Genomic DNA, 16,354 nt, shown 5'->3' with positions numbered 1-16,354 from the left:
AAATTGTTGTTAGTCGCAGGAGGGAAGATCCTATTGGTGTCAAAGGACTGATATGCATAATACTGCCCCTGCCCACGTAATTAGGAAGGGGCCATGCGAAGAGTGCACCCCCAGCACTTTCCCCACGGACCTCCCAAAGTCCTTCCGGCATGCCCCTCTTATCTCGGGGGGAAGGGGTTGTGTGCTATTCATCCAAGGCCCCTAAAGCACACGTTCCAAGTACTTGTCGAAGCAAATATTTGGAGACAAGTAGTGGGGACATTTGAATGAACAGCCTCCCCACGTGATAAAGGGGCATGCCAGGAGAACAGGCACGCTCTCATGTGGGCAGGGAGAGTATTTTCCAGCTCAGCCAAAACAAAACCCTAGAACTGTAAAAATGTCCCTGCTTTTGAATAATAGCAAGAACAGGTGTTAAAAAATTATGTATTACCCAGTGAATTGTCAGAGAAAGTAGACTTTATTTAAACAGCATGCTGAACTATAAATATAAGTTTTCCATTGTGTTAATTTATCAGCATTTTTAAAAAAAAAAAAACACACATACATTACATACCTGTGCACCCCACCCCACCCTTGTCTGTTAGCTAAATATTTCTATGGTCTGCCCTTTTTTTTTCATTAACTGTTTTCACCTGAATAGAAGATGACTCTAAATTTAAGACGACCCCCCTTAAAAAATAAAGGTTAAATACAGGTTATACCTGTGTTTGCCCCAAAGGAACAGGACTAGGGGTGTGCAAACCAGTTTGAATTGAACTGGGTTCAGTTCGAACCAGCCCGGTTTAACCAGTTCAAGCTCAAACCAGACTGGAACTCCAAAAACAGGGGGGCCGGTTCAAGTTCAAGCCCAACCAGGCCCGGTTCAGATCAAACCAGTTCAGCCTGGTTCGACCGGTTCTAGTGCTTGCAAAGGGGAATCTAGTAGGGATCCCCCTTTACAAGCATTACCGAACCCATTGAAGGATGGGCGGGGCGGGTGGGAGGCCACCTTACATGCCTTGGCGGTGCTGCAGCTCCTCGGCGGCGGCTTCCCGAGGCCCCGCTGGTGCTTCCCCCATCGGGGGGGGCAGCAGAGGCCCAGTTGGGGCCTCCACACAAGGCACAAACCAAACTGCTGGCCAGTTCTAATGTTTATTAGAACTGAAGTGGTTATAGATCTTTGCAGTTGTTCCGATTCGAAAAACCCTAGTCTTGAATTTGGGTAAATACGGTGTGTATTTCTTGCAAATTGTATAATAGTATAAAGATTGTTTTAAAAGAGTATGTGGGCAGAGTTGCCAATCCCCTTCCCTTTGGGCAGTTTTTTAAACCTAGCCACCGAATAATGGCTTCTTTAAAATAAAATAAAAACCCAAATAAACCAGTCTTGCAAACTGGAGCGTTTAAAACACACTGGCCAAATATTTGTAAGAGGACCGAGCTTCCTATATACAATGAAACGTTTCCTTGTGTGTGATATGATAGCAGTTTGTGAAATCGCCAGAAAGTAATAGCACCCCCTTCCTTCAACCCCCACCCCCACGCCCCATCCCGCATTCACTTCATAGATCAGCAGGCAAAAGGGGGGGGGGAATTCAATAGAAAAAAAGAAATTGAAAGGAGTTAATATTCATGGTAAGGAGGCCAGTCAGTGACCACAGGCAGAGCTGTTCTGCAGCTGCAGGGCTCGGAGTTGAATCTGGTTGCCTAAGAAGTGTTGGGTCATCCCCCGGGGGCAGCATAGAGGCAAAAGGGATGAGAGAACACTGGCACATATGGAGACAAGACGTACTGGCCAACCACAGCTGAAAGAGCTGGGAATGTTCTGCTCCTTGACTGGAGCACCTACAGGTGAGAGGCAATACTGGGAGACTCGGGGTGAGCTGCAGGTCAGTTTTGCAGAAATCTGAAAGTGGGGCGGGGGGTGAGGGGTGGGGACTAAGCAGCCAAGAGCAACCCCAAGCTGCCCCATAAATTCAGTTGAGTGGAATGTTTGTGGACTCACAGGGCAGTGAACAGACAAGCAGGTGGGCGGAGCTATTGGAACTCAGTAGCAAGTGGGGAGGAAGGAGGGCTTGAACAAAAAGAATGGGAAATTTTTCACTCTTTGGCATCTCCAAGAGAGGGCTGAGAGAGACTCCTGCCTGCAACCTTGGAGAAGCCACTGCCAGTCTGTGTAGACAATACTGAGCTAGATGGACCAGTGGTCTGACTCCGTATATGACGGCTTCCTAGGTTCCTATGTGACACATGCACACCAGGGACATACTGCAACTTTTTGTTGTGGGTCCATACCTGTTACTCCTTAATTGTTTCTCATAATGACCTTCCAGGAAGATTAATTGCTGACCAAGTGAGCCAAGAACATGGGAAGCTGTCTCGTAGCGAGTTTGGATTCCTCTCTTAGAGGAGTTTTGCAGATCTGAAGATGCAACAAATGCATGAGAATAATGGTTCATGGGGAAAGTTGGAATCTAAAAAGTTGGAACCTTTAAAAAAAATAATTTACTTGGAGAGGATGTGTAGTAGGAGCAAGTTGTACTCTTCTCCCTGGGCAAGGGCCCAAAGAGGAAATTGGTGCCACAGAGAAAAGAGCCTTCCTTCTTTGCTTTTACAAATAAAAGCAGTTTTTCCGAATAAGAAGTTGTCTAATTTGGCCCTGAGGTGGGGATCCTACCCCTGCTAACCTGGGATTCCTTTGACTGGAGGTGCCAAGAGTTGAAGGGCCTTCTACCTACAAAAGATATGCTAGTCTCTTGAATTCTGGCCCTTCTCCTTAAGAACCTGCAGATCTGTTTTGTGCATTGAACTGAATGGAGCAGCCCAAGTGTTCAGAAGCTCCCAGGGTGCCCTTGGGACTGACACATTTTTATGCTGACCTTCATCATAGGAGCATAGGATAGGACGCTGGTTTATACTGAGTCAGACTCCTGGTCCATCTAGTTCAGTACTGTCTTCACTGACTGGCAGCAGCTCTCCAAGGTTTCAGGCAGGGCTCTTTCCCAGCCCTCCCTGGAGATGCTGCCAGGGATTGAACCTGGGACCTTCTGCATGATAAACCAGATGCTCCACCACTGAGCTAAAGCCCCATCCTGGGATCCCAAGGCAGTGCATGAGAAACTGGCCAGGGATTTTTTCTCTCCTTCCTTTCCTTTCCAAAGCAAAGTGGTCACTGAATCACCCTCCTTGGTATTCTACATCTTTCCATTTAGAATATAAACATGCTTATTTTAATGGAATATAATTTTGCGCAACACATCTGTTCTGGTCTCCAGTTATCGGAATGCATCATGAGGTCTGCACTCTGCAGGTGAGGTCATATCAATATGATATACGTATTTTCCTGATTCCCCAAATGTGATTACGTTACCACGACAGGTCTTAACAAGCAGTGATTCTCTTAGGGAAGACCAAATTGGTTTAAAGTGTTCTGACCGATGGATTTGTGAGCAAAGACCATTTTGAGAGTTGCTGGACACATTGCAATGAATATGAAAATAGCAGCACTGCAGTTTTGTCAAAGCACCAAACTCATCTAACATTTCATCAGAAATCTCTGTAAACGAAATGAGCTTTTCACTTTGAAGGCAGAGACCATTGGTTCTGAAGGATCACAAACCCAAGTCAACCTTGGAAAGCAGTCTCAAAGAATTTTCACACATTACAAGCCACACGTAGAAGAGGAAGTGGGATTGCACCTTAAAAAATTTAGGCATGGCAAAAGGAAGTGCTTTTTTTCACACAACACATGATTAACCTATTGAATTCTCTGCCACCAAGATGTGGTGACAGCCACTAACCTGGGCGGCTTTAAGAAGGGCTTAGATAACTTCAGGTCTGTCAATGGCTACTAGTCTGAAGACCAGAGGCCACCTCCAGCCTCAGAGGCACAATGCCTCTAAATACTAGGGATGTGAACAACCCTCTTTGGAGGCCCTTTTATGGGCCTCTGAACAGGTTCAAAAAAATGGCGGTTCAGCTGGTTCAAAGGCAGGGGATACCTTTAAGGGCGGGAGAGGTTCTTACCCCTCCCACCACATTTCTCCCACCTGTGCTGCACTTTAAAAGAGTTTGGCGGGGCGGCAGCGTACCTCCCTGCTGCTCCGTTGTCTCGTCGGACCGGAAGTGGCTGGAAGTACCTGGCGCGTGTGTGCACCTCAGATGCTTCTGGTCACTTCCAGTCCAACAAGGCAATGGGGCAGCAGGGAGGTACACTACTGCCCCACCGGACCCTTTTCCCAGTGGGGAAAACATGGCGGGAAGGGTAAGAGCACCCTTCCTTCCCCTTAAAGGTATCCCCCCTTCACCCTCAAGCCGCCCCCTGCCGGATCCGTGCACATCCCTACTAAATATCAGTTGCAGAGGAGCAACAGCAGGAGAGAGGGCATACTGTCACCTCTTGCCTGTGGGCTTTTCAGAGGCATCTAGTGGGCCACTGAGGGAAACAGGATGCTGGACTAGGTGGGCCTTGGGCCTGATCCAGCAGGGCTGTTTTTATGTACCCAGATTTCAAAGGTGTTAAGAACACACAGGTGCTGAATACCCTTGAACAAGCATTGTCTTCAACTGGGTGCACACAAGTTATGCCCAACATGTATGGGGTGGGACTACACGGTCCTGCTCTCTCTTGTAGGTGTGTTCATTATAATGTGTGAAGAGCTCTTGAGTGCTCTCTCACATCATGAGTGTCTCCCTGAAGAAAGGACATAACGCTGCTTCTGATTCCCTTTCAATCCCTGTTCCTGGTGAGGTGGCTCATTGAACCTCTCTGAGTGGCTCCCCTAAGGTGGACTTGCACCAGGGATGCCACAACCGACTTTGGGATGAGTTCAGTTTAAAACAAACTTGAACTCATCCCTCCAGGTTTGAGTTAAGCATGTGCCCTGGGCTAAAGGCAGAAAGCCTCTACCATCAAAGTTATGTGTTGCAGTCATTCGCTATTTAGCAAGATCAGTCTCAGCATGGCACTGGAATTCTCCTGCTAACCAGTTTATCTTTTCAATCGCAGCCGCACATGCCATATTTTAAACCCGCATTTTGTAGAGCAGGCCTGCTCAACTTAAGCCCTCCATCTGTTTTTGGACTACAACTCCCATAATCCCCAGCCCCAGTGGCCAATAGCCCGTTGTAGGCTGACATCTGCTGGAGGACTGAAGTCAAGGAGCCCTGTCTAGAGGGTTTTCATTGTGCTCATGGCCCTTAACAGTTCCTCACTGCTGAAATTATCACTACAGATCTCATTATGTGATCTAGTGGGGGGTGAGGAGGTAGGAAGCTACCTTGTGCCTACTGCTGGAAACCCACGAGCTCAGAAGTCAAAGGAGCATGTGGGATGGGGAATGAGTGGGGCTTCCTTAGGCAAGGGATAGAGATGACTCCTGGCTCCATTTCCCCATCTCTAGCAGTTGGAGAATCAATTAGGCGAGCAAAGCAATGATGTGCAAATGCACACAATTCATTGGGGGCTGCACAGTCAGTTTTCCACAGCCGAATTGGGGTTACCCTTGGTTTAGAGTGTTGAGACGTCTTTGGAGCACAGTGTATCCCCACCTTCTCCTCATGAGCAGAGGTTAACGCCACCATGATGATGAAGCATCTGCCCAGTATGTCTTTGGAATGCAGATAAATGCTATTTGTATGCTCAGTCTGCACACTGACACGTCTGCTCATTTCCCCTTCTGTAATGAAAGTGTCCAAGGACGCGCTTCCTCTTTCTGCCGTGCTGCTTTGTGAAATTGTGCTCATGTATTATTTCACACCCGGTCACGTCCGTCACGGTAGTTTTACAACTACAATACAGGCCCCGGCCCGTCCTATGTTGACTGGAACTTCCTACAAAAGCAAAAACACAACATTAGCTTCTTGTAATCTGTTGTTTGCTCGTCTAAATATATTAAGATCAACATTCTAAACATCGTTTTTAAAATGGCTTGAACCATGAGCAGCTTCATGTCCAGACAGAGATAAATCCTGGCTCCTACCCCATGGAGTGTATTTAGAAGAAAGATTCACTTGCTATTGGTCAACTTAATTGTTCACCAACATTCAAGTTAAGTCACTGCCATCAGGGGGAAAAAACCATCCTGAGCTCTGGTTCTTGGAAACACTAGTATATGATGTGACAAAATGTTGGGAAAGTGGGATAGAATGCTAGGTATTGGGGTGGGTAAGAATATCACATAAGAACAGCCTGGCTGAATCAGACCAAAAACCCATGTAGTCCAACAGCCTGTTTCCCACAGTGGCCAATCAGTGGCCCATACGATTGGGGAAGTGCTAGGAAGGGGTACCCCTTCTAGCGCACCTTCCAGGATGGTGTTGGAGCTTGGGAAGGCTCCATTTCCCTTAAAGGAGACTCTTGATTTCTTTCCCACTCTTGTTCTTGCTTTGAACACCTCCAACTCTGACTACTGGTTCCCACTCACCAACTGGCTATAACTGGTTACCCACCTAGGGTTGATCCCCCACCCTCCTTGGGAATGTGCAACCAGCTTCCAATCAAAATGGCTGGCCTTGGAGAACCATTGAGCTTTGGACTTAACATTCATGTTAATGTCTGGATTGACATGGCACATTCCAGAGCAACCTAAGCAACAAGACAGTGCTTTGCCCCACTGAGCTTGCAATCTATATTTTGCAAGATCTGTAGGGAAGACAACAGGGGAAGGGGAAGGCAGAGTGTGGCAAGCAGAAAAAACACGAGGGATTGAAGTAACATATTCCTGGGTTTCGTTCTGCAGGGGGCGAGAACTTAGGCCCATGCTTTGTGAAAAGGAAGGTTTTGAGAAAGAAGAGAGAGCCCTCATTTCAACTTCTTCTGAACATTCACCTTAATGACCCTCCCACATCTTTGCACCCTGCAAATGGGGCACATGTCAGTTCATCCTTCAGGCAGTGCCCATTTGGTGTGTTGTGGGATAGCTGCAGGCATAAAGGACAGGAAGGGTGGAGACATTTGGGGAGATCTTCAGATGGCTGAAGGTGGTGGAGCTATGGGATGAGACCATCATCCAGTGGTAGAGCTTTACGTGCAGAAGGTCCCAGATCCAATCCCTCCCTGGCAGCATCTCCAAGATAGGGCTGGGAGAAACTCCTGCCTGAAACCTTGGAGAGCCACTGCCAGTCAGTATAGACAGTACTGAGCTAGATGGACCAATGGTCTGACTCTGTAGCTTCCTGTGTTCCTAGTTATAGAAAAGACTGAGCTAGATGAAACACTATGGCTGCATCTGAACCTTAGCCCATTTTTTAAATAAAAAAACAGCACTGTCGACTGGTATGTTTTGTAGAGAACATGCTTTAAATCTAGAAGGTCTCGGATTCAGTTCCTGGCAGCATCTCCAGGTGGGGCTGGGAAACCTTGGAGAGCCACTGCTGGTCAGCATAGACAATACAGAAGTGGATGGACCAAAGGTCTGACTCTGTATAAGGCAGCTTCCTATGTTCCTATGAGCTGGAGTTGCAAAGTGGAAGAGCAGGAATATATTGGGAGAGCAGAGAGAGAAGGGATGGGGCAATTACCTCTGTCCATTCATTGTTCTGTGCATCATAGGATTCCACTGTGTCCAAGTAGGTGTGTCCGTCATAGCCACCTACTGCATATAGCCTGTCCCCAAGAGGACAGACTCCAACAGCGTCACGAGGAACGCTCAAAGGGGCTACGGTAGTCCAGGTGTCTGTTTTGGGATCATACCTAGAATATTTGATGGTAAAGTTAACCAACAGTTATTCTTATCTAGTGGAAAAAAATAAAACTGTAGCCAGTTATATTGTGCCTGCATCACATTCAGCCCCAAGCATGTTGACTGCTGAGGTGGTTATAGATCTTTACAGTTGTTTCTGAGATGGGTGAGATGAAAATCAGGACAACTGAGAAAGCTGCTTTCAGCCACCAGAGGGCTGTCTAGACTCATGATTTTGTCCTCAGCTTGAAATGGTCAAGAAAAAAACCTGGGTCAGGTTCTGAGCAATGTGGATATGCATTCTGCTGTGCCAATAATATTGTGACCGTCAATCACATTCCCTTTCCACATGGAGCCCAGCAATGAAACATTTTCATGCACACAGGGATGTGCACAAAATGGATTTTGCATTTTGTTTTGAGCTTGAAACAAAATGCAAAATGCTCAAAACATTTCATCAAAATGGTGGCTGAGCCGGCTGTTTCGGCAAAACAAACTTGAAATGTATCGAGTGTTTTGGCCATTGGGAACAATGGGGAAACTCGAAACACCCCATTGTTCCCCATGGGTAGCTCCTAGGGACAGCAAAGTCGACTGAGTGGTAGGGCATGATGGATGCTACTTACCATCCAACCCACAAAAGAAATAGACAAGCAGGCAATTTCTAACACATTTTTAACCCTTTCTCCAAACCCCCGTTGGATCCATTTCACTCAATGGTGGGGTTTTCCTTCAATGGTGAGGTTGCGGGGGGATGTTTAGCAAAGATTGCAATAACTTACTCCATTATGCCCTTACCTTTCTACGCAATCAGAGAGTCGCGAACAGTGGTTGGAAGCAGGGGCGTCGTGGCCTCCCACGGCATACAGAAACCCATTGTAGGTTGCGACTCCAACACCCCCTCTCCGCTTGGACATGGCAGCACACATGCTCCATTTGTTGGTGTGGGGGTCAAAACACTCCATGGATTTCAAGCAGGAGCTGCCATCGCGGCCACCCACAGCATACAGCCTACAGAAGCCAGGAGCAGAAAGCAGTGGTGGTGTCAGAGGTCTTGTCTAATGCCTGAGCCTTTGAATTTCCCTTGTGCTGATTCCACCTACGCTGTGAAGCTTCAGCATCGTATCTGCCTGTGCTGCCCTGATGATTACTGGTAGCCTTTTTGCTTCCCAGCTCAGTTCATCTCCATGTTCACAGCAAATGAATGAATGCATCATTAATGCCTGAATTAATGCATCATCAGTTCGGGAATTCTGTTAAGATGTACATTTTAGCCCTAGTCACATGCTATCTTTGGTACACACACAATCTGTCTACAGTGCATGCATGTGCAGAACTGTACACACAGTTATTCACACAGCCTAGGGAAGCCTGCCTGACTCCATCCCTGTGTAGCTTTTATTGCTTGTCAGAGACCGGACTCTTTAGGAGGTCCTTCAGGAATCAAATAGCTCTGCTGTTGTTATCAGTATTCAGTTTGTGCCCTTTTGAAATGTGCCTAGGTGTGAGTTCTGGGAATGTTTCTGTATTGGGTTTTAATGTGCGCCCATTACCTGTCCTGGATCCCTTTTTATGAGGAAGGTGGGGCAGATCTTCTCAAACCTGAAATGAATATGGCCTTGGTGTACAAAGGCCCTACATACTTGCTGTTCAGGGCTGCAACCCCCACAGTGCTCCTAGGGGTGGCCATGCTGGCTACGTAATTCCACTGCCGTGCCTGGGGGTCCCATCTTTCAACCGTGTTGAGGTAGCTCCACCCGTCATGGCCACCTACGGCGTACATGGGTCCTTCGAGCATGGCTACACCTTAAAGTGGAAAGGAAGAGAAGGAGAGAAAAGTAATAGATCAGAAATTTGATTTGTAAAGTAATGTTTATTTCACATATTTGCTTCCCGCTCATCTGTCCATCAGAGACATGCATTTTCCGGGGTGAGGGGGAGGTTGAATAAATTTTTCTCTCCATAATAATTGTTTTCCACATTTGCACAAAATTGCAAAACCCATTCCGCACACAGGTGAAACAATTGAGAGAGCCCACTAGCGCCACTCCACTATCGACTACTACCCCCCTTCCTCACCGTACTGGGGCACACTCTTCCTTTTCTCTTCCTTGGCCTGCTGGGGCACACTCGACTACGACTACAACAAATACGTATTTCCTGCTTTTCAAAAAAGTTTCCAAAGCAGGTCACCTACAGAAATAATAAATTAACAAATAAGATGGTTCCTTGTGCCCAAAGGGCTCACAATCTGTAAAAGAAACTTCAGGCAGAAGCCAGCAGCAGCCACTGGAGGGATGCTGTGCTGGGGTTGGAGAGGGCCAGCTGCTCTCCCCCTGCTAAATATAAGAGAATCACCACTTTTAAAAGGTGCCTCTTTGCCCAGTTAGCAGGGAATGCCTCTTCTTCTTCCCCACCCGTCTTGCACTAGGAACGCCCCTACCACTTTGCCTCAGGCAGCAAAATGTCTTGCGTCACAGCGATTTCCCCAGTTATCTGAAGCAGCTTTTCAGACAACTAGGCTTGCTTCTTCCCTTCCCTTCCAGTCAATACTGTCTTGGCTGGCTGCTGGAAGAAAGCATGGCCATGTCATTTTTTATCTCTCTTGCCTTGGGTGCTCAAGGCTGCTTTTACTTTCTCTCCCATTCTTCTCTCTCCAGCTTCTTCTCCCACAAAGCACCCTCCCTTGCTGCTCTCCTGCTCCACAGCAGAATTATCCCATAATTTGGGGAGTTTGATGTTAAAATTCCTTATTCTGCTTCTTGGTCCTGCCTGGAGATACCAGGAACAGAGCCTGGGGTAGGATAACGTGAAGCAAGTGCTCAGCCATTGAGCGAAATGTTAGCGGTCTCTGGACAGTCGTTAAATTGCTGCTGTGTGTTTAATGGGCCATCAACTACTCCTGGAGTAAATGGTTTTGCAGATACCCGGACAGCCTTACCTAAGCCATGCCTGTGGGTTGACATTGGAGGCATCACAGTCCAGGCTTTGCTGGCGGGGTTGAAACATTCAACTGTGTTGGACGTTTTCAGGCCATCTCTCCCTCCCACAATGTAGAGCTTGTTGTCGATCACGGCGACTCCGAACTGCAGCCGCCTCCCACTCATGGTTCCGATTTGTATCCAGCTGTTTGTCCTCAAGTCATATTTCTCAATTGTGGTGGTGCCTGTTGGAAATGCAGCTGTTAAGTGTCAGGGCTGCCCTTTCATGAGGCGAGGCAAGATGGCTGCTTCAGGCGGCAGATCACTGGGGTGGCAACAGGAGGGAAAGATGCCACCCTTCACCACCTTCAAAGCAGCTCCTCAGAACCCATCTAACCCTTGCAACCATGGCCAGGAGCGCCTCTCCTCATATTCCTTGCCAAGCTTGCAAGAAGCACAATGAGAGAAGAGGAGGCTGCTGGCCCCCTTCCTGCTCCCCCACCCCTTGCACCATTTTCAACCAGTGTTCCTTCTAACAGGGATTCCCAGATGTTGTGGACTACAACTCCCAGAATCCCCAGCTGCAATAGCTTTTGCTTGGGGATTCTAGGAGTTGTAGTCAACAACGTCTGGGAATCCCTGTTAGAGGGAACACTGCTTTCAGCGCTCCCAAGGGCTGGTTTTGAGAGTGGGTGGCCCCCACCAGTGGCATAGGGCAATCTAGCACCTGGCACCTCACCCAAGGGAATGCACTGCCTTTGGACCCCTTGTTAAGTATGATGGTAAGCCTGAGGATCCCAGATGCTCAGGTCCAAATTGAGCCATTGCCCAATTAAAGAAATTGCAGTATTGAATGGGTTTCAATTAATTAATTAATTAATTAATTAATTAATTGGAGGGTTTTTTAGAAATAAGCAAGCATCCTTTCCTCCTTCTTAAATGTTGCATCTCACAGCAGACACTGTCGTAGAAGAGGCATTCTCTCCTGTGTGAGAATGAAATGGGAATGCCTCCTCATAAGGGGGTGTCTGCCATTTACTGCTGTTATTAGTATTTATATTTTTAAAACAGTTCGCTTAATGTGTTGCTCCATTAAGCAAGGATGCCTTTTTAGTCTATTAAATCAGTTTATTATTATAAATTTAGTTTATTTATCAGTTAAGTGAACTGATTAATTTTTCCCCATTTAGGCAATTTATGCATTTTGTGCCTGGGGTTCATAACCAAGGAAATATATGGCCTCTGTCGTCATGTTTCTGCGAATCCTTCATTCAGATTTGTCTTCCTAGCATCAGATGCTCAGGACCCTGTCTCTCAAAACTGGCACTTCTCAAAGGGCTGTGACTCCAGTGAGTCATTTCAGTGAATCATTCGTGGGCTGCAGTTGTCTACGGAAGAGCTTTTCTAGCCTCTGGCCAATGAACAATGTGTGCAGAAAGTCACTGTGAATTGACTTGTGAAATTCATTCACACATTTCCTTTAGGACAAACCAAAAAGCAGAACCTATTTCTTGATCCCTTTTGCTAGGAATTTGTGAGTAAAGTATTTTAGCTCTTTCCAAGAGAATGTAGTCATAGCTCTCCAGACATATGGAAAAGTACTAAATAGTGTGATTAGCGCTACAACCTTTCCTCAATTTGAAAATATCCTGCTTGAAAATGCCTGCTTGCTTTGGCAAAGATGTCAGGAGATTCAGTCGATGGATCTCCTCCGTCTTGTTCTGTTTCACCATAAAAGGAGAGCTGGTCTTGTGGTAGCAAGCACGACCGGTCCCCTTAGCTAAGCAGGGTCCACCCTGGTTACATATGAATGGGAGACTAGAAGTGTGAGCCCTGTAAGATCATCCCCTCAGGAGATGTGGAGCCGCTCTGGGAGATGCTCTTCCCAGCATGGCTCCATCCCCTGAGGGGAATATCTGATAGTGCTCACACTTCTAGTCTCCCATTCATATGCAACCAGGGTGGACCTTGCTTAGCTAAGGGGACCAGACCCACTTTGCAAGACATTGGGCCTACCTTTGGTGGCATCCATGCCCCCCACGGCATAGAGAGAGCCAACGGTGGACTTCCTCGGCTTGGTGCGCGGACTCTGCATCATAGACCTCCTCTCCGGTAGCAGGTGATACTTCATCGCTTCCATGAGAAGTTTCTGGCACTCAAGGTCATCGGTAAACATGGGACTGTTTTCCAGATCTGCTAGTAACTGAGGCACACAAAGGACTTGATGTTCATATTGAAACGATCCGAGAGTTATTCTGAGGTTGGTAGGAATAATTTTTTTCCATCCCGTGAGACCTTACAGGGATGCCCTGTCAGATTCTGTTGGAGTTCCAACGCTCTTCTAAAGCCTTGCTTTCAACGCTCTCTCTGAAACAGTTTGGTGATATTCCAACTTGCCCCTTCTGGTGGCATAAGAGAGGAGCATGGGCGTGCATGTCTCCACGTCACCCAATGTCCTGGTGGCCACTCGCACAGGGGCGCAATTCATCCAAAATGCCTCTCTACTTGGATAGCATTATATTGAATGAATCTGTGAGCTGCATAGAGTACGCCTCTTCTCTCCTGGTTCATCTCTTTCCCAGGGGCTTAGTGAGCAGGGTGGAGGCTAAGGGACAGGTTGAAGCAGTGGTGTTGCCCTCCACTGCAACCCCCCGCGCTGACAAACCACCCCATGCCCCTCCCCCACATCATCATGAAGATGCAGGGAGCGTGGCTAGTGGTGGGGACGGATGCACGGAGGCCCCCTCACCCTCTCCAGCCTGTGAAGCTCATGCTTGTCTGGCTGGCTGCTTCCTTTTTCTCCCTCATGCCCCTGGCCTTGATGGGGGGGGGAAGCATGATGCACGGAGGAGGGATCTTTGAGTGGGAGGAGGGGGCACCCTGGTGGCCCCCTCATCTCCCATGGTCCAGGGACATAATGCTCAGTGGTCCTGTCTAGTGGAACAACTATATGAGCATCACAGACATTGCACTTTCTGCCCAGAGACATGCAGCCTGCCCACCCACCCCCCACACCAAGGAAGAGAAACACTAGCATGGAAAAGGACCGTGCAACAGGTCACTAGATCTCCTCTTGAATGTATTGTTCAAGAGCCGACAACTCTAACCTCCTTTAAAGAGGGAGGCACAGGTGCACTGCAGTCTCTGTGGGCACTTTCAACATTAAATTGAACTAACCGCAATTGCAGGGTGTGTGGAGTGATGCCCCTCTATGGATCCATGCAGAACCAATCGCCAGGGACGCTTTCCATTGCATACTGGAAGTTCAAACTATGTGTAACTCTAAGGACATAAGGCCTATCTAGTGCAGCATCCTGTTTCACACATTGGCCCATCAGATGCCTCCGAGAAGCCCACAGGCAAGAGCTGAGAGGGGCATGCCCTCTCTCTCCCATTGTTGCTCCCCTGCAACTGGTATTGAGAGGCATCTTGCCTCTGAGGCTGGAAGTGGCCTGTAGCCACCAGACTAGTAGCCACTGATAGACCTGTCCGCCATGAATTTGTCCAAGCCCCTCTTCAAGCCATCCAAGCGAGTGTCCTCACTGCCTCATAACAATATGCATTGCCTCATAACAAAGCGTATTACGCCCACCTGTGGGGAGAGGAGAGGCAGTCTGATGTAGGAGAGAAGCATCCCCAGCTCCTGCTGCCTGTTCTGCATGTCATGTCTGACCCACATCATTAAAGCCTTGAAGATGGATTCTTCATCGGGAACATTGATGTCATCGCTGGACAGCAGTTTAGCGATTTCGCCAGCAGGCAGCAGAAGGAATTCCTGGTTCTTTATTACATCAGTGAAGTGTTCCTAAGGAAGGGAGGGGAAATAACCTCACAATTCATCTGCATTTTATTTCTTCATTTGTATCGTTCTTTATCCTTTCGTGCAGAGAGGATCACAGGTAAATAATACTCCTAACAATTGTTCCCCCTCCAAAAACCTTTTTGCAAAAATGAATGCATGTACAAAAATCCTATTGTCTGCATGAATCCCATCCATTTCGTTCTGTGGAAGGCAACTCTGGGCACAAAAAGGAGAACTTGTGGAGCTTCTCCTTCTATCCTCCTCCTTTTCAAACTGTGCTCGAGGGAATCTTGGGATTATTTGGAAGCTTCGTAGGTATGGAAGCTTCCCTGAAAGATGGCCTGCCCATAGTTATGAAGCTTTGCCTGCCTTTGGGCAGGTTGTATTTTAGGGCTCACACTTGTTTTGCTCAAGACAGTGGTACATGCAGTGCACCACAGAACATACCCCCATCCCAGAATCCTCTGCAGCATGCAGTAATTGCTCAGCAAAGAGCTCTCAAGTAATACAGTTCTGGAAACAAATGGAAGAAAACTCTTGTGCTTTGGGTGGTGGTCTGTTCTCAACCTAGTCTCCATGGCTGAAAGCAATTGGTAGATATAAATTCAACAAATCATGAATACACCCTTTTGTCAAAATGTGCCAAAAACACATTTGCTCATTTAATTTCAAATCTCTTAACAGCTGCAAAACTCTTTAACAGCTGCAGGACTGAAGGAGAATGCCCACTTATAAAGACTGAGTTGCTGTTTAAGCAAGGTGAAATTAGTAAGAATGGCAGGCAGAGTGTCAAGAAATATTTATTGGCATCCTCCTTGCCTTAATTTTTGGAGCAAAGGGCGAACATTTATATCGAGGTGTATAAATGCTTTTCCATTTTGTAAATACCTTTTATATTTTTTGGTTTTTATAATGGTAATATATATTTTTAAAAAACCTTCAGTAACTCAGTTTTAAGCAATGCCTGGCCCCCTATATTATGCTTTATTGTAAATATCTTTTCATTCTGAATGGGTGTTTTTTGTTTTTAAAAAAACACATTTCGTGGGAGCGATAAAGGAAATGTTGGCTTGATTCCTTCCTGCACTTCCTGCTTAGAAAAAAAGATGCTTAGAAAAGAAGAAGGCTGGACAGTGGTTGCGAGCTTCAAAAATAGTACAAGCTGTTTAAGGGAAACGATTTCATCTGTGGAAGCAAGATTACCAGGCAGGAAACGCTTAATAGTCCACATCAATAACAGCAAAGGTAAAAGGATAAGAAGCTCGTCTCTGTGAGGCTGGTTAATATCTGAACTGGCTCTCGATTGCCCAGCTTCAAGGCTTCTTTATCTTTAGGACCATTTCCCTTTTCAACAGAGGGTTGAACTAGATGCTCTTTGTGCAAAGGTGGGGTCCAGACCTAACCCACATCTCTTGAGTGCATTCAGAATGCAGGCACGGGGGGCATTTACTGGAGAGCACTGTCAGGTGGGAGGGAGGCACACTCATTCCCTTTTGCTGGTGCTCTTGTGCAAATCCCCCCCTGCCCAATTTTCTCCAACTGGGCTCACTGCATTAGCGAGCATGAATTGCCCCTTTTGCTAAGCAGGGTCTTCCTTGGTTTGCATTTCGATGAGTGACTACATGTGAGCACAGTCTGCTGTAAGGTACTCCCCCTTAGGGAGTGGGCCCACAGTAGTTTGAAGAGCATCTGCAGAAGGATCCCGGTTCAGTTCCTGCCTGGCAGCATCTCCCGATAGGCCTGAAACCTTGGAGAGTTGCTTCCGGTCAGTGTCGACAATGCTTAGCTAGATAGACCAAGGGTCTGACTCTGCATAAGGCGCCTCCCTATGTTCACTTCTTTCAGTACTAAGCTTTTTGGAGGAGGGTGTGTATTAATTGTGGCAAATAGGCACATTTGCAAGGAAGAGAACAAACAGATATGTGAAGAGCTGAGCAATGTGACTAATCCACCAATTTTTCCTTACA

The 16,354-nt window shown here is 47.1% G+C and overlaps 1 protein-coding gene across 1 annotated transcript in view; it reads right to left on the bottom strand.

Moving 5' to 3' along the window:
- Positions 1-441: 441 nt before the first annotated feature.
- Positions 442-16,354, bottom strand: part of KLHL4 (kelch like family member 4) — a 41,754-nt gene continuing 25,841 nt past the window's right edge. The window contains exons 5-11 of the mRNA XM_053274349.1: positions 14,178-14,390; positions 12,602-12,788; positions 10,606-10,830; positions 9,308-9,470; positions 8,463-8,675; positions 7,504-7,675; positions 442-5,814 (exon numbers count right to left, since the gene is read on the bottom strand). Of these exons, the coding sequence (XP_053130324.1) occupies positions 5,755-5,814; positions 7,504-7,675; positions 8,463-8,675; positions 9,308-9,470; positions 10,606-10,830; positions 12,602-12,788; positions 14,178-14,390 (1,233 nt within the window). The 3' untranslated portion in view covers positions 442-5,754. The remainder of the gene's footprint in view (positions 5,815-7,503; positions 7,676-8,462; positions 8,676-9,307; positions 9,471-10,605; positions 10,831-12,601; positions 12,789-14,177; positions 14,391-16,354) is intronic.

The sequence above is a fragment of the Hemicordylus capensis genome, chromosome 11, assembly GCF_027244095.1.
Source record: "Hemicordylus capensis ecotype Gifberg chromosome 11, rHemCap1.1.pri, whole genome shotgun sequence".
NCBI classification, from domain to species: domain Eukaryota; kingdom Metazoa; phylum Chordata; class Lepidosauria; order Squamata; family Cordylidae; genus Hemicordylus; species Hemicordylus capensis.
Note: the sequence above shows the minus strand (reverse complement) of the source record. Positions and strands in the feature narration are given on the sequence as shown.